The 23168-nt window shown below is 50.4% G+C and overlaps 1 protein-coding gene across 1 annotated transcript in view; it reads right to left on the minus strand.

Annotated features, from left to right (window-relative positions):
- LOC140398321 (Fc receptor-like protein 5) overlaps nt 1-23168 on the minus strand; it is a 293198-nt gene that overhangs the window by 93496 nt on the left and 176534 nt on the right. The window contains exons 10-11 of the mRNA XM_072486879.1: nt 11865-11954; nt 8861-8888 (exon numbers count right to left, since the gene is read on the minus strand). Coding sequence (XP_072342980.1) covers nt 8861-8888; nt 11865-11954 — 118 coding nt within the window. The remainder of the gene's footprint in view (nt 1-8860; nt 8889-11864; nt 11955-23168) is intronic.

Below are 23168 nucleotides of genomic sequence, written 5' to 3' on the forward strand. Positions count from 1 at the left end.
TTTTGTTTAAAAACCCACATGTCCATAATTGTAATCCCACACCTAGGGAATAAGCCGTGTGCTAGGAAAAGCAACAAATGCATTAAAGGGAGAGGTTGGTTGAACTCCATAATACATTTTGGGGTTCTGAAAACGCCTCGCCCATAACACTGGTATGGCGTGTGCTAGCTGTGAAGAAAGGTTGAGTAGATTACGATTGTTTTTGTTGGAAAGATGGAGGTTGAGGGGGGGGACCTGATTGAGGTCTACAAAATTATGAGAGGTATGGACAGGGTGGATAGCAACAAGCTTTTTCCAAGAGTGGGGGTGTCAATTACAAGGGGTCCCGATTTCAGGGTAAGTTTAAAGGAGATGTGCGTGGAAAGTTTTTTTACACAGAAGGTGGTGGGTTCCTGGAACGCATTGCCAGCGGAGGTGGTAGAGGCTGGGAGGGCCGAAGGGCCTGTTCCTGTGCTGTAAAAAAAAAAGTCCCTCATGGCAGACTGGTACAGAAGTAACAGCACGGGATCAGAGGTGAGATGGCAAGATGGTTACAGAACTGGCTCGGTCATAGAAGGCAGAGGGTAGTAGTGGAGGGTGCTTTTCTGAATGGAGGGCTGTGACTCGTGGTATTTGCAGGGATCAGTCCTGGGACCTTTGCTGTTTGTAGTATATATAAATGATTCGGACGAAAATGTTACTGGTCTGATTCTTAAGTTTGCAGACAACACAAAGGTTGGAGGGATTGCAAATGGCCAAGAGAACTGTCAGAGGATACAGCAGGATATAGATCAGTTTGAAACTTGGGCGGAGAGGTGACAGATGAAGTTTAATGTGGAGAAATGTGAGATCATGCATTTTGGAAGGTCTGATACAGGTGGCAAATATACAGTAAATGGCAGAACTCTTAAGAGTATTGATTGACAGAGAGATCTGGGTGTACAGGTCCATAGATCACTGAAAGTGGCAATGCAGGTGGAGAATATGGTCAAGAAGGCATACAACATGCTTGCCTTCATCGGCGGGGCATGGGCAAGTCATGTTGCTGCTTTTTAGAACCTTAGTTATGCCACGCTTGGAATATCGGTGTGATTCTCCGGAAATATTTCTCAGTGAGTTAGTGAGCGGGAAATGCCGCGGGGTTCCCAGCAATGCAATTCAACATTAATTGGTCTACTTAATGATGCCCCACAGGTTTCCCTTCTCGAATGCCGGCTCGCCAGCTGATTCACCGGGAGCGCGCTCGCCAGCCCCCTGCTAACAAGGTCGAGCAGCACTTTGCTCAGCTAACCCCATCCAGTTCGTAACAATGGCACCGAGGAGAACAGCCCCAACATTCGGGGATGCTGACCTAGGGAGGCTTCTGGACGCAGTGGAGGCCAGGAGGGATGCTCTCCCGAGGGTCCCGGAGATTGAGTCACAAGGCAACACTGAGATGGCGGTAGCTGCCAGCTGGTTCTGCGGAACATGGACATGGCCGAAATGCTGCAGGGCTTGTCCCAGTCGCAGGTGGACATGGCTGAGGCACTGCAGAGCATGTCCCAGTCACTGAGGATCATCACTGAGAGCATTTACACAATGGTGCAGACCATGGGGAGCCTCCAGGGCTGGCAGAGCCTGATAATGCAGGGGCAGCTGGGGCATGAACCAGCTCCCCCTCCGACCCAAGGTGGACCCCAGGGCACTAAGGGCAGCGACCGGGAGGAGGGAGCGCTGAATGCCAACTCGGATCCATCACATGGAGTGGCAATGGGGGCTATCTGTTCCCCACGTTCTACCCCTCTGATGAGGCAGAGTCTTGCAGCCAGCAGACGGGACAGGGTGGCATGGCTATGCCGCTGACAAGTGAGCTGAGGCCCTCTGGCCCCAAATCTGCCAAAGGACTCCCGTCAGGGAAACCGAAGGCTGGCTACCTCCTCCTCAGATGTGCATCCTGGGAAACACGTAGATGTAGTGGTAGAGCTAGGAGGGTAAGGCACGTTGAGGATCACTGAGGACACCGGGAGAGGGGAGAGGAATTGGGGGGTTAGGGAGGGGGTTTGGGTGGCGGCACCACTGGGAGTGGGGTATTGTACAGCACATTAAATTCCTTTTTGCACAAACCATTATGGGCCTCTGTCACTTTCTTCTGCAATGCGGACCGACCTCCAGATCCAGGCATATCTCCAGGAATTCCACCTCCGTGGTGCTCACCCATCCTCCAGCCTTGGACATGTCCCCAGAGCTGTGTCCCATCCGCTGGATGTTCGGATGTTGGCTGTTGTGTGTGTGATGTTGCTTCCCACAGTGTTCAAGCACAGTGTCCGGGTTTGAAGATTTTATTGGAATGCTAGGCAATGACTTCCATATGCTACATGGCCCATGGTTATCCACTTGGCATCTGTAAAGTGCTCACGTAACCATGATTGCCAATTCCGTATCAGCAATAGCCTTCGGCCTCGCAGCCTTCGGCCTCAGCAGTTGGTGGGGGGTATGGGTGATCGGTGGGGCAGATGGGCAACAAGGGTTGCTCCAGAATGGTTAAACACTATCCAGGATTGGCATGGTGGTGCTGTGAGCAGTCCCCCCCCCCCCCCGGTTGCCCCCCCAGCACCTCCCCCCACTCATGGCGGCCTGCCCCTGTGGAGGGTCCCCACCTCCGCTGAGCACTGGGGTAGCAAAACTAGCACCCCCATGCCCTTTGTCTACGAACAAAGGTGGCTACTCACCTCTTCAGCTCCCTACAGAAGCCTTTCCACCAGGTTTCCATCTATAAAAGGAGTACTAATCGGCACCAGAACGAGCACTTACTAGGGAGGCTGCAGAATTACTGGAGGCCGTTGTATAGGAGGTTGCTCTCGTTGATTGTATGGGGCTTGCATGGTGATAGTTGGTTTCTCAAGTCAGAAGCTTTTCCCAGGGTGGAAGAGTCAATTACTAGGGGACATAGTTTTATGGTGCGAGGCGCAAAGATTAGAGATGTGCGAGGGAAGTTTTTTTACCCAGAGGGGAGTAGGTTCCTGGAAATCGGTGCTGGAGGAGCTGGTGGGAGCAGATACGCAAGTGATGTTTAAGGGGCTTATCTTTGTTTTCTACTAATGGAAAAGTGCTTTCTTATCCATTCGATCTCTGTCCCTCAGAATCTCATGCGCCTCTATCAGTTATGTTCCCAGTCTTCGCTGCTCCAAGGAAAACAGCCCCAGATGATATTTCTTCATAGTTCAGACCCTCCATCCTAGCAAATCTTCTCTGCTCCCTTCCAGTGCAATCACAGCCTTTCTATAATGCGGTGACCAGAATGCACGCAGTACTCCAGTTGTGTCCAATCAACTGTTTGATAGAGATCCAGCATGGCCTCCTTGCTCTTGTATTCCATACCTGGGCCAATAAATGCAAGTATCCCATATGCTTTCTTAACCATCTTATCAACCTGCTCTGCCATCTCCAGGGATCTATGGATATGCACTCCAAGGTCACTCTGATCTTCAGTACTTTACAGGGTCCAGCCATTCATGGCGTAATAATTATCCTTGTTAGCTTGCCACCCCCCCCCCCACCCAGTGTATTACCTCACATTTTGCGTTGAATTCCATTTGCCATTCTCTACCCACCTGAACAATTCATTGATATCCTCCTGCAGCCTATGACTATCCTTGTTTTTTACAACCCTATCAGTCATCCACAGACTTCTACATTTAGTCCAAATCATTAAGGACATCACAAATAGCAAAGGCCCCAGCCCCGAGCCCTGCGGAACCCCACTAGAAACAGACTGCCAGTCACAGAAATATCCCTGTGCCATCACCCTCTGCTTCCTACCTCTCAGCCAATTTTTGATCCAATTGCCACTTTGCCTTAGATCCCATGAGCCCTTACTTTTTCGACCAGTCTGCCATGAGGGATCTTATCAAAAGCCTTGCTGAAGTTCATATAGACCACACCAAATGTATTACCCTCGTCAACACTCCTGGTTACATCAATTAGCAAATTTCATTAAATTTGTCAAACACGACATTCCCCCAACAAATCCATACTGACTATCCCAGATTAATCCAAGTGTATCCTTTTTAAAAATATATATTTTAAAGACATTTTCAATTTATATACTGTAACACTTTACTTTTAATATTTACAGCACACATGGTTCTTATATACATATTGATATTGTCTGTCTTCCTCCCCCCTTTCCCTTCTCCCTGCAACCCCCTTTCCGTTCAGGGTGTACTGCCCCTTGGCTCCTATTCTCCCATTCCCCCCCTTCCCTTTAGGTTTTCTGCTGCCTGCCTTGCGAGTTTGGAAGGGGGGGGCCTTCTGCCCCCTTCCCCTCCCTCGGTGTTTCTCCCTGTAGTTCCCCTGAGTTCCCTCCCCTCTTCCTCCCCCCCCCCTCCCTCAGAGTTGTGTGTTTCTGTCTTCTCCCATCTCTCACTTTTTTCCCTGGTGGCTTCAAACAGGTCTTGGAAGAGGCCGATGAATTGTCCCCATGCTTTGAGGGAGCTTCTTTCAACCCTTGAATGGTGTATTTGATCTTCTCCAAGTGGAGGAATTCTGCCGGGTCTGCCAGCCAGTCCGCAGCTGTGGGTGGTGCTGCTGATCGCCAGCTGAGAAGGATTCTCCGGCGTGCGATTAGGGAGCGAAAGCTCGGGCGCCGGCCCTCTTCCCCATGTGTAGCTCTGGCTGTTCGGATACCCCGAAGATCGCCACTCTTGGGCACGGCTCCACCCTCACCATCTTGGACATTGCTTCGGAGAAGACTGTCCAGAACCTTGCAAGTCTGGGACAGGCCCAAACATGTGTGTGGTTGGCCGGGCCTCTCTGGCACCATTGACATTTATCCTCCATGAAATAAGCTATGGGCCAATCAATTACAAATGGCTCAACCATGATTGATTAAATTGATGGGCTGAAGTAAAATATATTCCAGTACTTAGTTCATTCAAGTTTTGCTGAAGAGTTCATATTATCATTTTAGAAGGAGGTTCAATATGGAATGGGAAAAGTGTAAATATTGGGAATTGTATCAGTCTATGGAAAAATAACACATCAAAGATTGTTGCACATATAACGAGCCAGCAGAAGGTCAGCATCATGAGTGGTGGTGTCCAAGGCGTTGCTCAGTCAGTGTCGGCCATGGGTGACTCGACAGCATGGCCCAGGCATGGGGTCCCAGATGCATGTGGACTTTGCCGAGGCGTTGTGGAGCATGTTCCAGTCTCAGGTGGGCATCACCGAGGCACAGTCAGAGAGGAGTATCGCTGAGGGCAACAATACCATGCTACAGACAATGGGGAACCGCCAGGGTTGGCAGAGCCAGATGATGCAAGGGCCTCTGGAGCTCACTTCAGCTGCCCCTCCGTCCCTCTTCCTCCACCTCCAGCATGTCGCCCCACTGCTGTGCTAGGATGTGGAGGGCACAACTGACCACCACAAAGTAGGAGACCCTCTGGGGCATATACTGCAGTCCACCACCAGGGCAGTCGAGGCATCGGAACCACATTTTGAGCAGTCCGATGCACCGCTCAATGACAACATGGGTGGCAACATGGCCTTGTTATCTCTGGTCTCCAGCCTCCGTATTGCTGTAATTAACCAGGACCTCAGCGGGTACCACTTATCACCCAAGTGCCAACCCGTCATCCTGGGGTGGTCCTCAAAGACACCAGGGACCTCTGAGTATCCCAGGATGTTGTGGCGCTCCCTGGGAAGTATGCATGCAAGTGCATGATCCAGAGGTGGTGTTGCACAGGGGTTGAACATTTAGGGAGTGCAACCCTTTCCTGTTGATGAAAGGCACCCTGGCACCCCAGTGCATGCAAGGTGACATGCATGCCATCAATTACCTCCGGGCGATGGAGGACAATCCTGCTATCCGGGCATCTTGATGGGCTTGGCTCAGCTCAAAGTTTATATAGCCAGCTGCCCGGGTATACAGGGCATCTGTGACTTCATGGATACAGAACACTTGTGGGCTGCAGATTGTGAAATGCCGCACAAATTACCGCTCGAGCCCTGGAACGAACCCGAAGCGTAGACGTTCAGGGATCCTCAACCTCCATGCAGTTCCAAGTCCGCAAGGACATGACACAGATGCTCACCCTGTGTGTGAAGACATTTCCCCTCTGGTCTCTTTTGTATCTCTCCAATCTCACCTTAAACCTATGCCTTCTAGTTCTAGACTCCTCTGTCTTTGGGAAAAGATGTCGACTATCTACCTTATCTATGCTTATCTATTTTATAGACCTCTATATAAAATCGCCCCTAAGCCTCCTACGCTCCAGGGAAAAAAGGCCCAGCCAATCCAGCCCCTCCTTTTAACTCTGACCATCAAGTCCTGGTAGCATCCTCATAAATCTCTTCTGCACTCTTTCTAGTTTAACAATATCCTTCCTATAACAGGCTGACCAGAACTGAACACAGTATTCTATGCATGGTCTTACCAATGTCTTGTACAAGTTCAGCAAGATATCCCAACTCCTGTATTCAATCTTCTGACCAATAAAACCAAGCATGCTGAATGCCTTCTTCACCACCCTGCAAGGAGCTATGAACCTGCACCCCTCAATCTTTTTGTTCTGTAACTCTCCCCAACTCCCTACCATTAACTGAGTAGGTCCTGCCCTGATTTGATCTACCAAGACACATCACTTCACATTTATCCAAATTAAACTCCATCTGCCTTTCATTGGCCAACTGGCCCAACTGGTCAAGATTCTGTTGCAATCTTATATAACCTTCTTCACTATCCACTATGCCACCAATCTTGGTGTCATCTGTAAACTCACTAGCCATGCCTCCTACATTCTCATCCAAATTATTTAGATATATATAACAAATAACAGTGGACCCAGCACTGATCCCTGATGTACACCGCTGGTCACAGGCCACCAGTTTGAAAAACAACCCTCCACAACCACCCTTTGGCTTCGGTCGCCAAGCCAATTTTGTATCCAATTAGCTACCTCACCCTGGATTCCGTGAGATTTAAGCTTTTGCAACAACGTACCATGCGGTATCTTGTCAAAGGACTTGCGAAAATCCATAGAGACAACATCGACTGCACTGCCCTCATCTACCTTCTTGGTTACCCCTTCAAAATACTCAATCAAATTAGTGAGACATGACTTTCCCCTCACAAAGCCGTGCTGACTTTCCCTAATTAGCCTTTGCCTGTCCAAATGCCTGTAGATCCTGTCCCTCAGAATATCTTCTCACAACTTATCCACTACAGTAAGTTGTGATGCAGGTGACAGGTCAGACAGCCAGACACCGGACAAGGCGGCTGTCTTTTAAAAAGCAGTTTGGCAGTTACATCGTCAGGGTGGGTATAGAGGGTTATGGGCCAAATGTGGGCAAGCGGGACTAGCTTTGTGATAGAAACTGAGCGGCGTGGACAAGCTGGGCCGAAGGGCCTGTTTCCATGCTGTAAACATCTATGGCTCTATGACTCTATGGTGGGGTACACCTCACCCTGCACACGCACACCCGGACACAGCAGGGGCCTTGGAACTCAGACCGCGGCCAGGAACTTTACTTGGACCGGGCTGAGGTTCTCTCCCTGATCCACACACACACTGCAGGAATATCCCCCGTGTTGCAGCCCAGCTCCAAGATGTTTGATCGTTGGCTGCTGCCTCTGGTATTGAAAGCCTCAGGGTTCAGGCAAAGTATCCAGGCCTGACTGATTGATTGGAATGCTAGTCAATAACACTCGCCTGCGACATAGCACATGTACCCACGGGATTCCACTCAGGAGTTCATTTAACTAACACTGCTAGTTCCCTGATAACAATAGCCTTCAGATGTGCGACCAGAGGCTGCTTGCGGTCACCGGGAGTTAAAGTGACTTTCACCATATTACCATGGACAAAGCTCTCCCCAAGGGTGTTTGGTGGGACGGATGGGGAGCAGCTTTTGTTGCCCCTGTTATGGGTATACATGATCCTGGGGGTGGCCTTTAGGACCAGTGTGTCCTGAGCCCCGAGCTCCTCCAACCCAGGGTGATGCACGATCAATTGCACAAAGACTAAAGTTGGGTACAACTTTATTACAGTCAGATGTGTGGCCTCCTGCTGCAGCTGGCGAAATGGCAGGGCACTGGAGGTCATACATATTTATACAGTTCTCCGTGGGCGGAGCCAGCCGGCAGGAGCTACCGGCGAACCTGTAGTGCCGGTCCTACCTTACACCTCCTATTACAGTGGTTCACCACACAGGCCCACCCCCTCCGGGGACTTCCCACCCCCATCGAGCACTGGGGCAACAGCTCCAGACCTCCAGGCTGACTTCCCGATTTTAAAGATGGTTACTCCCCTCCACCGATCTCCTCAGCAGCCATTGTGCCAGCTTCCGATTTTTAAATAGGTGTGCTAAACGGCGGCCACGTGACCTTCAGCTGGGTAGTCGGTTAGATCTTGGGAGGTCGTTCGATAGGGCCTCCGTCCCATTAATGATATGGAGATTGGCCTCAATTGGTGTCAATTGGAACCTCGCCACGTCTAGGCATGATCCGGAACCCGCCAACAGGAGTGGGCCAGTTCGATTGGAAACGGATGGCGCCTGGCGCAGATCCCGATTTTGGCCTCTCCTGCAATCTAACCGTCTCACATGGATCGGACGCAACACGGCCATGACATCGCACCCCCAATTTCAAAGCTGAGACATTTGCAGATTCTCCAGCTAAAATATTAAAATGTTTTATCGTAACTGTTACTGTTATGTGTTTTTAATATTCTGAATAATAATGTCCATTCTACCTTTAATATGTCTACCCTGCCATGCTGGGAACCTTATTAATCTGAAGGGTAGATGATAATAAGGTCACCTGTGTCTCTCGGTTCACAATTGGATATTTTTCAGCTGAGTTTGCTCAGTAAAATGTTTCAAATTCAATCCTCAATGTACTCACCTCATTTCCTTTCTGCTTTTTGATATTCCTGCGAAGAAATAGTAAATATTACACAGCTGGAGATGATTACTGGCATATAAAACAGGAACATGAGAAAAGTAAAGAAGCAGAAAAGATTATATGCGCTATTAAAAATATTCCCTATCACAAAGTACTACAGGGCATGAAATAGCAAAGGCACCGGGACTAAGTGCTGATGCCAACGTGGGAACATTGGAGTTTTATGCCAGAGAAAACTGGGCATCAGCTGCACTGATCCTCTGTTCGGTGGAGGGGGCTAGCAGCCGTGCAGCGTAAAGCCCCCGGCTTGGCCTGCGGATATGGCCAGAGAGTCCGTGGCCGCACATGCGCACGGTGGCGGCCACGCCGTGAACATGGCGCCGGCCACGCACAGACCCGGCCTGCCAAATACTGTCCCCCAGTAACTCCCCGCACCACACCCGAACCACCCCCCACCAGTGCCCCCAGGCCCCGCCAAAGCCCCCCCTGCCCATGGTGGCGCTCGATTCATTCCACAGCCACCACGCAGGGTCCACAAAATAAATAGCACGAGTGACCCATGCCGTCGGGGACTTGGCCCATCGGGGGGCAGAGCATCGGGGACAGCGCCAGGTGACATCCTGAGGCCGTCCATACGGTGTGCGGCGTACTCCTAGAGCACTCCGTCTTTTAGGGAGCGGAGCATCACAAAAGTGGTGCTGCCCCCGATTTTGGCGTGAATAGGGATTCTCCGGCCGATCCCCAAATGCGATTTTGGCATCGCCGACCGGAGAATCCCGCCCACCAAGTCTGACGAACAGAAGTCAAATCTTAAAGACCGAAGGCGTAACTACTAACGGTGTAAAGAAAGTGGGGGACGCACAACAGGGTCGTTTGGAGGAATGCACATATATTCAAGAGGTGTTCTACTTAGAGAAGGTACAGAGAGAAGGTGAAGGTCATGGAAGATCTGATTCTTTCGAAGTCTTGGTGGTGAACTGCTGGGGCTAAAGTCTTGGTGATGAACTGCTGGGGCTAATGTCTTGGTGGTGAACTGGTGGGGCTAAAGTCTTGGTGGTGAACTGGTGGGGCTAAAGTCTTGGTGGTAAACTGGTGGGGCTAAAGTGTTGGTGGTGAACTGGTGGGGCTAAAGTGTTGGTGGTGAACTGGTGGGGTTAAAGTCTTGGTAATGAACTGCTGGGGCTAAAGTCTTGGTGGTGAACTGGTGGGGCTAAAGTCTTGGTGGTGAACTGGTGGGGCTAAAGTGTTGGTGGTGAACTGGTGGGGTTAAAGTCTTGGTAATGAACTGCTGGGGCTAAAGTCTTGGTGGTGAACTGGTGGGGCTAAAGTATTGCTGGTGAACTGGTGGGGCTAAAGAGTGGTCTGGATTTTTGGTGACCTAGGGTGCAGCACCAAAATGTCAGACCTACTTAAATTATGCAGACTGGAAGATGCGAGTTTGACTAGAAGGGCAATGGAAGAGTTGATTCTGAAGATAGCAAACACAGTTCATCAATAAATGGACTTTGTTACTGGTTGACAAAAGCATTTTTGCAAAACGGGAATATTTTGTGGTCTAAAAATCAATTCAGTGTAAAATAAGGTTACAGACACATCAGCCACCAAAAGTGGACAGTATGGGGATGGAACCGATAGTTATTTCCATCAGAGTGGAGGTGAAGTAGTGGGGGAGGCATGAGGGTGGAAGGTTAGCACAGTGGTTAGCACTGTCGCTTCACAGCTCCAGGATCCCAGGTTCGATTCCCGGCTTGGCTCACTGTCTGTGCGAAGTCTGCACGTTCTCCCCGTGTCTGCGTGAGTTTCCTCCGGGTCCCCTGGTTTCCTCCCATAGTCCAAAGATGTGCAGGTTCGATGGATTGGCCATGCTAAATTGCCTAATGTCCCAAAAAAAAAAGTTTAGGTGGGGTTACTGGGTTACGGGGATAGGGTCTAGGTGTAGGCTTAAGTAGGATGCTCTTTCCAAGGGCCGGTGCAGGCTCAATGGGCCGAATGGCCTTCTCCTGGACTGCAAATTCTATGATTCTATGAGGGCAGTGATTTTGTCTCCCCAATATTTAAGTGAAAGAGCTGATTCGTTGAGGACTGGAGATTCACCAAGTAGTTGGAAAACACAGGCAGTGAAGGGATCGAGAGAGGTCAAGGTGAGGTAGAACTGGCATACAAGTATAACCTGACCATGTAGCTTCAGGCAATGTTACCCAGAGATAGCATGTTGATAGAAAGGAGTAAGGATCGAGTATTATGTGATTCCATAAATAACAGTGCGGGGAAGGGAATAGACGACATTGCTGAAAATTCTATGTTGGCTGTGCACCTAACTGGTCAAAAATGTAAGGTATTGGAAGAAGATAGTGTGACCAAAGATGTCAAACACGGGGCATCTTTGAAGGTCAAATAGAGTTTGAAGAATGAGGTGTAGTTTGTAAGTACAATGGAGTTAAGGTTGTACATTTTAAGAGGTGAGTCAAGACAGCAGGTTTGAAAGGGAGAGGGCAGTACCTGAAGAATTATGTATTATAATTGCCATTTCCCTTAATTAATTCTCCTTTTCATAGAATCCCTACTGCGCAGAAGAAGGCCATTTGGGCCATCAAATCTGCACCAACCCTCTGAAAGAGCACCCCACCCTATCCCCCAAACCCAGTAACCCCTCCAAACCTTTTGGACACAAGGGTGCAAGTTAGCATTGCCAATCTTTGCACATCTTTGGATTGTGGGAGGAAACCGGAGCACCCGGAGGAAATCCATGGCAGACACAGGAAGAAAGTGCAAACTCCACACAGACAGGTATCCGAGGCCGGCATTGAACCAGGGATCCTGGTGCTGTGAAGCAGCTGTGCTACCATGTGCTACCATGCCGCCCCTTGTTTATAATCCCTATCATTTGCTGCCTTTAGGGATCCAATGGCAGGTAGTTTGAGATGATTAGTTTTGTGGAAGACAGACGATAATTGGTTAGTGCACATGGTTGCAAAGAACAGATATTAGATATTGCGTAATCTACCTCTCTTCCAGAAGCACACACCCAGCACAGCAAGGGTGAGTATCACAGTCAAAGTACAGCCAATACCAGCTTCCAGCCCAGCGGATTTATCTAATTGAGACAAAGGGACACAGTATAACCAACAGATTCTACAAAAGCAGCTTAACAAAAACTAAAACAGGCAGTGCACCACCGCGACATCCCAGAGCGCTGCAAAATCACTGCTGTAAAATTAAAATCACTGCGGCAAAATCACTGCTGTAAAATTAAAATCACTGCGGTAAAATCACTGCTGCAAAATCACTGCTGTAAAATTAAAATCACTGCGGTAAAATCACTGCTGTAAAATTAAAATCACTGCGGTAAAATCACTGCTGTAAAATTAAAATCATTACGGTAAAATCACTGCAGTAAAATCACTGCTGTAAAATTAAAATCACTGCAGTAAAATCAGTTTGGAAATAGAGACAGTTTAAGTAACTTATATTTGTTGTGTGGGTGTTAGGAATAAGCTATAGTTTTATGTTTAAGCATGTTTCTACATTTATGACCTAAGAAAGTGTTAAAACTTCAGTTTAACTTCAAGTTAAAAAGTAGCCTGAAAGTCTGTGGGTTCAGATGCCCGCATTGTAATGAATGTTTTACAATGTAAACCAAATACAGAGTTTAACTATAAGTAAGCTGTTGCTTAGTAACTAGAGGCCTACACTGAACAATAGAGTCATTTGAGTTTCAGTTTGGAACCAGGTAACCCAGAGGCAAGAAGCACTCAAACTGCGAGAACAGTCAAGACAATACAGAGGGACAGAAAGCCAGTCCCAGAAGCTAAAGAAAAGAAAACCCCAGAATTCAGGGATTGGGCCGAACAAAGTTCCAGGAAGTGAAAGGAACAAAGAATAGGGGTGAGATTCTCTGTCGGCTGATGCTGAAATCGGGAAAGACGTTTAGGCGGAGAATCGGTCTTGACACCGAAATAGTGGCGGCCGCTGGTTCACCCTAAATCCCAATTCTCCAGTGCCTCAGCAGCGGCATCAATGTATTCCACTCTGCACGTACAGTAAACGCTGTTTGCAGATCATTAGCGGGCCAAAACCAGTATTCTCTGAGGTCTCCGCGGTCCTCTGCCCAATGGCAACGTTCACTTGTGCTTTAAAAAATCGGGAAACAGGCACTGTGGCTGATGAGGAAGAGAGAGGAGGTAGGAGATGCAAATGCACGATCATGGGCTGCCGGTTTTGACACTGGCCAGTTTGGCGGGGGTGGTGGTGGGGAGGGGGGGCGGGCAAGGGATGGGTTGTGGGGCCAGGGCAACCGACCATGGGACTATGGTATCCAGGCATGCACCGCCATTGCCGTGGCCTGCAAGGCAGCCACCTTGCTGTGCACTCCATGGTCCGTGGTTCTACACATTGGCACGAGCCATATGGATGCCCAGCCCCCACACTCCACCCCACCAGCCCCTGCAACCCAGCCCCTACCCTCCGTCATACCACCCTGCACCCATTGCCCCCCATTCTTCGCCATACCAACACCACCACCACCACCCAAAACTGGCCGCCACCCACTGGTGAAGCAGCATGTGATCCACCCAAGGGCAAAGGCCACAGTAGCTCCTAAGGCAGGGGGGGGTGTTGGATGGGGTCCGCAGAGCACACCGCTGATACGGGCAGCGCCAGTCGACAGTACTCCTGGCAGCAAGGTCGGGAACCCAGGCCAGATGCCCGCACGATGCCAGGGGTGGTGTGATGGAGGTGTCGGGGGATGCTGGGGCAGAGTCCGCAGTGCCAACCGGGGTCACCATGTAGCCCTTTGGACCTGGTTGGCCATGGGGGTATGTACCATGCTAACATGTCAGCCTTTCACCCCCTGCAGACAATCGATATTGCAATGCAACCAGCAATGGTGGCCTTCCTCCTAGTCGCCGCAGACCTGGGGATGCACTGCGGCTTTACAAGATGGAGCTGCTTGAAGAGGAGGACACTGCAGCAGCCGAGTTTGCCTCAGAGGAACAGGAGGCAGCCGGTGAGGATGGAGGGCTGTCCGCTCAACCGGCCAAGGGGGAGGAGGTGCAAAGGAGGCATGGCATGAGGCCTTGTGTGTACTGGCAGCGCCTGTCATTTGATGACTTGCCAGACCGAACTTGCCGAAGACTCCAGCTGAGCAGGGGGACAGCCATATCTTCCAGATCATGGCACACCTGGCACCACGGGGGAATGGGGGAGGACATCCACTCTGGTGGCCGTCAAGATGACAGCGGCTCTGATGCTCTGGTCCAAGGGGTGATCGACGGGATGCATTCCCCTATGAATAATAACATATAATAATAATGTTTATTGTCACAAGTCGGCTTACATTAACACTGCATTGAAGTTACTGTGAAAAGTCCCTACGTGCCACACTCCGGCGCCTGTTCGGATACACAGAGGGAGAATTCAGAGCCCGGAGGTAACCCACGCAAACACGGGGAGAACGTGCAGACGCTGCACAGACAGTATCCCAAGCCAGAATTGAACCTAGGACCCCGGCGCTGTGAAGTAACAGTGCTAACCACTGTGCTACCGTGCCACCCAAGAGCACTTACACATGACAGTCCGGTCTTCACAAACAGAAATGGGTTCCACTTGATGAACGTGCAGCTGATGTGTGACCATGAGATGCGCCTGGTACCTGGGCAGTGTGCATGACACCTTCATCCTGGCACACTTGACGGTTCCTGATCTCTTTGAGGCGTTCCCCCGGCTGGAGGGGTTGGTACCTCAGTGGCAGGGGTTATCCACTGTGGACGTGGCTGATGACGCTTATTCGGAGGCCACAGACCGACATGTAGACCCGCTACAACTAATCCCATGCAGCAACCAGGGGTGTGATCGAGCGGTGCTTCGGCATCCTGAAGATGTGGTTCAGGTGTTTGCATTGCGAAGGAGCGGCCCTCCAGTATAGCGCTAGGAGGGTCTCCCACATTGTGGTGGCCTGCTGCATCCTCCACAATATCGCGCAGCGGGTCTGGCCCATGGGATGGAGGATGATGACAACCCATCGCAGAGCTTTGCGATGAGCTCTGGTGCACAGCATCATTCAATAATGTCTGACTCCTGCCCATGGTAGCAGGTAGATGAGGGCAGTGCGGTCGATGTTGTCCACATGGACTTTAGCAAGGCCTGGGAAGCGCTGAAGGTGGTGATTAGGGGAGAACTAATCTCCACTAGGGCCCACAAGGAGGGGAAGGAGAGGAGAGAGAGGGAGAGGCTGGTGGGGGAGATTTTAAAGGTGGATAGGAGGTATGCAGAGATCCCCGAGGAGGGACTACTCAAGGAGCGACGAAGCCTCCAGGCCGAGTTCGACCTGTTGACTACCAAGAAGGCGGAGGTGCAGTGGAGGAAGGCGCAAGGGGCGGTGTATGAATATGGGGAGAAGGCTAGCCGGATGCTGGCACACCAGCTTCGGAAGCGGGAGGCAGCGAGGGAGATTGGGGGAGTAAGGGATAAAGGGGGGAGCACGGTGCGGAGTGCGGTAAATGGGGTATTTAGAGACTTCTATGAGGGGCTGTATAGGTCTGAGCCCCCGACGTTTGAGGGGGGGATGCGGGGGGGGGGGATGCGTCGTTTTCTGAACCGGCTGAGGTTCCCGAGGGTAGAGGAGGGGCAGGTGGCGGGGCTTGGGGCACCAGTAGGGCTGGAGGAGCTAAGGGGCTGGGGTGTATGCAGGCGGGGAAGGCACCGGGGCCAGATGGGTTCCCGGTGGAATTTTACAGGAAGTATATGGACCTGTTGGGCCCACTACTAGTGAGGACTTTTAATGAGGCGAGGGAGGGGGCGAGCTACCCCTGATGATGTCCAGGGCGCTGATCTCGGTGATCTTGAAGCGGGAGAAGGACCCTTTACAGTGTGGGTCGTATAGGCCAATCTCGCTCCTCAACGTGGATGCGAAGCTGTTAGCGAAGGTGTTGGCTACCAGAATTGAGGACTGTGTCCCGGGGGTGATCCACGAGGACCAGACGGGTTTTGTGAAGGGAAGGCAGCTAAACACCAATGTGCTGATGCTCCTAAATGTAATCATGATGCCTGCAGTGGAGAGGGACGAGGAGATAGTGGCGGCTATGGATGCGGAGCAGGCCTTCGATAGGGTGGAGTGGGGGTACCTGTGGGAAGTGTTGAGGAGGTTCAGGTTCGGGGAGGGGTTCGTTAGTTGGGTTAGGTTACTGTACGAAGCCCGGGTGGCGAGTGTGGCCACAAATCGGAGGAGGTCGGAATACTTTTGGCTGTACCGGGGGACGAGGCAAGGGTGCCCCCTGTCCCCCCTGCTATTTGCGTTGGCAATTGAGCCTTTGGCGATTGCTCTGAGGGAGTCCAGGAACGGGAGGGGGCTGGTGCGGGGGGAGGGCGCGGAAGGAACACCGGGTACCGCTGTATGCCGACGACCTGTTACTGTATGTGGCAGACCCAGTGGGGGGGATGCCGGAGGTGATGCGGATCCTCAGGGAGTTTGGAGACTTTTCCGGGTATAAGCTCAACATGGGGAAGAGCGAGCTATTCGTGATACACCCAGGCGACCAGGGAAGGGGGATAGACGAGCTTCCACTGAAGAGGGCCGAAAGGAGTTTCCGGTATCTCGGGATCCAGGTGGCCAGGAGCTGGGGGGGGCCCTACACAAGCTCAACTTGACGAGGCTGGTGGAGCAGATGAAGGAGGAGTTTAAAAGGTGGGATATGCTGCCACTCTCCCTGGCGGGCAGGGTACAGTCGGTGAAGATGACGGTGCTCCCGAGGTTCCTTTTTATATTCCAGCGCTTGCCCATCCTGATCCCTAAGGTCTTTTTTAAGTGGGTCAGCAGGAGCATCATGGGGTTTGTATGGGCAAAAAAGACCCCGAGGGTGAGAAGGGTGTTTCTGGAACGGAGCAGGGACAGGGGAGGGCTAGCGTTGCCTAATCTGTGTGGTACTACTGGGCTGCCAATGTGGCGATGATACGCAAGTGGGTAATGGAGGGGGAGGGGGCGGTGTGGAAGAGGCAGGAGATGGCGTCCTGTGTGGGCACGAGCCTGAGAGCGCTGGTGACGGCACAGCTGCCGCTCCCGCCGACAAGGTACACCATGAGTCCAGTGGTGGCGGCGACCCTCAAAATTTGGGGGCAGTGGAGACGCCACAGGGAGGAGGCAGAGGCTTCGGTGTGGTCCCCGATCCGAGAGAACCATCGGTTTGTCCCGGGGAGAATGGATAGGGGGTTTCTGAGCTGGCACAGGGCAGGTATTAGAAGTATGGGGGACCTGTTTATAGATGGGACGTTTGCGAGCCTTGGGGCTTTGGAGGAAAAATTCAGGCTTACCCTGGAAATGCCTTCAGGTACATGCGGGTAAGGGTATTTGTAAGACGGCAGGTGAGGGAATTTCAGCTGCTGCCAGCAGGTAGGATCCAGGCTAGGGTGCTCTCGGGGTGTGGGTTGGAGAAGGCAAGGTCTCGGCGATCTATCAGGAGATGCAGGAGGAGGAGGAGGCCTCGGTGGAGGAGCTGAAAGGTGAATGGGAGGAGGAGCTGGGGGAGGAGATAGATGAGGGTACGTGGGCGAACGCCCTGGGTAGGGTAAATTCTTCCTCCTCTTGCACCAGGCTTAGCCTGATACAATTTAAGTTTCTGCACAGGGCGCACATGACTGGGACAAGGCTGAGTCGGTTTTTTGGAGTAGAGGACAGGTGTGTGAGGTGTTCGGGGAGCCCAGAAAATCACGCCCACATGTTCTGGGCATGCCCAGCGCTGGATGGGTTCTGGAGGGGCGTTGCAAGGACGGTGTCTAAGGTGGTAAATACCCAGGCTAAGCCGAGCTGGGGGCTCGGTCTATTTGGGGTATCGGGCGAGCCGGGAGTGCAGGAGGCGAAAGAGGCCGGTATTCTGGCCTTTGCGTCTCTGGTAGCCCGGCGGAGGATTCTGCTACAGTGGAAGGATGCGAGGCCCCCAAGTGTGGAAGCCTGGATCAGCGACATGGCAGGGTTCATTAAATTGGAGAGGGTAAAATTTGCCTTAAGAGGATCTGTGCAAGGGTTCTTCAGGTGGCGACAACTGTTCCTAGACTTTCTAGCGGAGCGTTAGGAGGTAGACAGCAGCAGCAACCGGGGGCGGGGGCGCGGGGGGGGGGGGTACTTTGTGTTTACTATCGTTTAATTGGGGGCTTGTATATTGGGGGAATACGTGACATAGCTATAAGATGTTTATTTATGTGTTCTTTGTTTTTTCTTATTTCTGTAAGGGGTGGTTTGGTTGAAAATATGAAAACATTTGAATAAATCTATTTAAAAAAAAAAAAATTATCATTATTTAGTGAGTGAATTGAATGGTTGTGAAGGATTACTGCAGTTTGTGCTAACTGAGTTTGTGCTAACTCATGCCCCGCCTCCCCGGATAGGACGGTCCTAGATTCCTACTCCCCCCCCTCCCCCCCCCACCCTCCCCACTACCAACGGCACATCAAGTGCAGGTGATGGTTGTGAGCGAGCACTCAGCAGACAGGCAGGGGTCATACTATGGCATTGAACAAGAAGCTCCAGTGCTCAGCTCTCTGCAGGTTATCACCTCCCTGTCCTCGACAGTGACCCATCCGCGATGTACTTCCATCACCCTGGATTGATGTTACACAGAACCTGGAGGGTGAGAAATGGCGGGGTGGGGAGGAATTCACATATTCCTCCCCCTACACCTCCAGCACAGCACTCTTGAAAAGCTAAGGGATGTCCGACTGCCCCAGGATATAGCTGTCGTCCACACTCCCTGGGAAGCATGTACACAAGTGCATGATCCTCATCTGGTGGTCGCACACAAGCTGGCTGTTTCGAAAGTGGAATCCCGTTTTGTTGAACCTAGTGGAGTGGTGCAACGACAACGATCTCTCACTCGATGTCAGCAAAATTAAAGAACTGGTAACTGACTTCAGGAAGCACAGTATTGTACACACCCTTGATTGCATTAACAGGACTGAGGTTGAAATGGTTGACAGCTTCAAATTCCCAGGTATGCACATCACCAACAATCTGTCCTGGTTCACCCATGTCGACGCTACCATCAAGAAAGCACAACAGCGCCTATACTTTCTCAGGAAACTAAGGAAATTCAGCATGTCCACATTGACTCTTATCAACTTTTACAGATACACCATAGAACACCTATCTGGCTGCATCACAGACTTGAATGACAACTGCTCGGCCCAAGATCGTAAGAAACCACAGAGTCGTGAACACCGTCCAGTCCATCACACAAACCCGCCTCCCATCGATTGACTCCATCTACACCTCCCGCTGCCTTGGGAAAGCGGGCTGCATAATCAAAGACCCCTCTCACCCACTTATTCACTCTTCCAACTTCTTCCATTGGGCAGTGGATACTAAAGTTTGAGAACACGCACCAACAGATTCAAAAATAGCTTCTTCTATTTGGGGGGGGGGTGAATGGAACTAACCCCGGAGGCTGTCCCGCCACCTGGTGCTGTCAGTCCTGGAGGTCCGCTGCCGTCTTGATCAGGGTCTGCATGCTTGCGGCCATGGAGCACAGGGAGTGGACCTCACGTGTCTGGAACTGCACCACATCACCCAGTGACTGTGCCACCAGCTTCTGGTTCTGTTCCACATCAGCCAGCGACTAGCACAAGGTGCCTGGGTGGCACTACCAAACTGGCAGGAGCACTGTCAGGGTGCCTGAGTGGCAGTGCCAGGATGCCCAGATGGCCTGAGGGGGGGCCATGCCCATGAAAAGCGTGTGGAGGGGGAATGAAGGGTGGGTTTGAAAGGGCCTCTGGAAGGTTGGGGTCCTGTAAGAGGGATGCGAAAGGGGGCATGAGAAGGCCTGAAAAGTGGAGTTCCTCAGTGACCCCATAGCAGGTGCCATCACTTGAGGGGGTGTGGGATAATGCCCATGTGTGTGGGGGATTACATTGCTCATGGATGGGAGTTGTGGGGAAACCTCAAGCTCACTCAGAGATTAAGGCAGCCTTTCAAAGTGGTGACCCCGATCTCCGAGGAACTGGTCTGGTCAGTGATTTCTGCTGCCCAGTGGTCAAAATAATTCTAAGGACGGGATTTACCAACTGCCCCGCCATGTGCTTTTTGACATCAGAGTCCTGCCGGTGTCAACGGGACTGCCCATTGGCTGCACACTCTGTCGTCGGGAAACACATGCAGCGGCATGGGACCGGAATTTCCAGATGGCGGGAACAGCCAGTAAATCCTGCCCCAAGTGTGGCTTGTCTGCAGGGCCAAAAAAAGTGATTAAGTGTGATTAGATAGCAGTGGGGAACTCGCCAACAGAGTTTTGTGGGCCATTTCAGATTGAAAGGAAATTAAGTGAGGTGAATTATGTGATAAAAACACCAGATCGAAGGAAGAGGCACCAAGTGTGTCATGTGAATATGCTTAAAAGGTACTTTGAAAGGGAAGGAGAGAAAAAGGAGGTTTTAATGATTCTAACTCAAAGTGACGAACCAAATCCAGATGACTGTGAATTTGACATACCTCAAATTAAATTGGAAAATAAGGATGTTCTTAAAAATTGGGATGAATTGTTAAGTTACCTTCAAGAGGAAAAACGAACTGACCTGAAAGAGTTATTGATATCACATGGGCAAGTTTGTAGAGATAAATTGGGAAGTACTAAAATGGCTATATCTGATGTAGATGTGGGAAATGCTGTTCTTATCAAACAACATCCATATAGACTTAACCCTTTAAAATTGGCACAGGTTAACAGAAAGATTGAGAGTATGCTGAAGAATGGCATAATTGAAGTGGGTTGCAGCCAATGGAGCTCACCCATAGTGATCGTACCTAAACCAGATGGTACCCAACGGTTGTGTGTGGACTATCGAAAGGTGAATGGAGTTACAAGAACGGACTTTTATCCTGTTCCACGTTTGAGGGATTGCATTGAGAAATTGGGACAATCTACTTTAATTTTCAACTTGCGGACATGGAAAGAACATTTAAAACATCGTATGGAGTTCTTTGATTGACTTCAGGAGGCGGGTTTGGTGATGAACCTAGCCGAAAGTGAATTTGGAGAAACCTGAATCACTTTCCTTGCAGAGTTTCCGATATCCTCAAGACGAAGGGAAATAATGCGATTTCTTAGCATGAGTGGATTTGATTGAACAGCTGTGCAAAAGTTGTGGCGTGATTACTCCACTGATTGAATTGCTGAAGAAACGTAAAACATTTCAATGGACAGCGGACTTTCAACAGGCATTTGACTGCCTGAAAGCTGTGATCACCAATGTTCCTGTATTGGAGAATTGCAAGGAACTCTGTGGTCAGATTGAACTAAAGTATCTGATTCTGAAGAGAAATGCCGAGGAGTAGAGGAATGGATGGATCATGCAGAGACTTTGTTCAAAGAGACTGTCAATCGAGAAGGATTTTAGTTGAAGGAAGAACAAAGAAAAATGGACTATATTATTATACTTTTTGCTTGTGTTGTTTTTTTTAAAAAACGCAAAGATATATTTACTGTGCACATTTCTTAGTGGATGGTGCAAAAGTGAAAAATGAAACCATCTTGAAGTGATGGTTTATTTTTTTTTCTTGGGGGGAGGTGTCATGTGAGAGTACCTTTAAGACATGGATGTTTAAGCAATGTTAAGAAAACAGTGATGTCAGAGAGTGGGTGGGGCTGAGCTCAGGTCAGCCATTTTGCAGTTTAGTTTTGCAGTTTTTGAAAAGAGCTTGGGGAGTATCTGTGTTTGCAGTGAGCTGGACCTCAGGATCACTTGGCTGATTTAAACTCATAATAGTAAAACCTTTAACCTGATGTGATTTTGTTTAAAGGTGTTACGTCTCTTGGAAGTTTGAAGGAACATTTTAAGGAATTATTTACTGTTGCAATATTTTCTGAGTTATCTTTGAAGAAAGGGGTGTTAAGAGATCCAATGTTTATTTAAGATGTTAAGTTGAGTTCATGGAATAAACGTTGTTTTGTGTTTAAAAACCCACGTGCCCATAATTGTAATCCCACACCTAGGGAACAAGCCGTGTGCTAGGAAAAGCAACAAATACATTAAAGGGTGAGGTTGGTTGAACTCCATGATTCTTTTTGGGGTTCTGAAAACGCCTCGCTCATAACAGTAGGCAGTCCCGCACCTACAGGTACCTAAATTTGTTTCCCCTCGACAATCCAAATTTCTCCTCCAGCTCCCTCAAGCTAGGAAAGCTCCCTTCTATGAAAATATCCCCATCCTCTCAATTCCTGTCATCTGCCATCTCCGTAACCCCTCGTCCATCCTTCCCGGGGCAAACCGATGGTTATTGCAGATTGGGGACCAGACCGATGCTCGCTCTGCTCCCACATGCTTCCTCCATTGCCCCCAGACTCTCAGGGCTGCCACCAGCACGGGAGTACCGTGTCGGCGGAAATGGCTGAGGCGCCGTTATCAATGCCCCCAAGCTTGTGCCCTTACATGAAGCCGCCTCCATACGCTCCCATGCCGACCCTCCCCACCACCCACTTTCTGATCATGGCTATATTCGCCGTCCAATAATAGTTACTGAAGTTTGGCAGCGCCAGCCTGCCCTCTCCCCAGCTCTGCTCAATCATCCCCTTTATTACTCGCGAGGTCTTGCCCGCCCATACAAAGCCCGTGATAACTTTGTTGACCCGTTTAAAAAAGGTTTGCGGAATAAAGATGGGGAGACACTGGAATACAAACAGGAATCTCGGAAGGACCGTCATCTTCACCGTCTGGACCCTCCCAGCTAGTGACAATGGGAGACTCTCAACGCAATTGCCAGTGGCTCTATAGCTAGCGCGAACAACAGTGGGGAGAGGCTACATCGTATTTTAGGCTACATCATCCCCGATGTAGCCTAAAATAGTCTGATGTCGTCCTGTTTGTCCGTACGCTCACCACAGGAGCCTGATATAGAAACCTGATCCAGTCAATAAAGCCCCGTCCAAATCCGAACCGTCCCAGTACCTCCCACAGATATTCCCATTCTACCCGATCAAAAGCCTTCTCTGCGTCCATTGCGACCACTACCTCCACCTCCCGACCTTCTGGGGGCATCAAGATCACATTTAGCAACCTTCTTACATTGGACACCAACTGCCTTCCCTTAACGAATCCTGCCTGGTCCTCCTCATCACGTCTGGAACACAATCTTCAATCCTAGAGGACAAAAGTTTGTCCAGCAGTTTGCCGTCCACATTCAATAGGGATATCGGCCTGTAGGACCCACACAACCCCGGATCCTTATCCCACTTCAGAATCAGCAAGATCGTGGCCTGTGACATCGTCGGGGGCAGCACACCTCTCTTCCTTGCGTCATTGAATGTCCTCATTAACAGCGGCCCCAATATCC

The sequence above is a fragment of the Scyliorhinus torazame genome, chromosome 21 (assembly GCF_047496885.1).
Source record: "Scyliorhinus torazame isolate Kashiwa2021f chromosome 21, sScyTor2.1, whole genome shotgun sequence".
In the NCBI taxonomy this organism is placed as follows: Eukaryota; Metazoa; Chordata; class Chondrichthyes; order Carcharhiniformes; family Scyliorhinidae; genus Scyliorhinus; species Scyliorhinus torazame.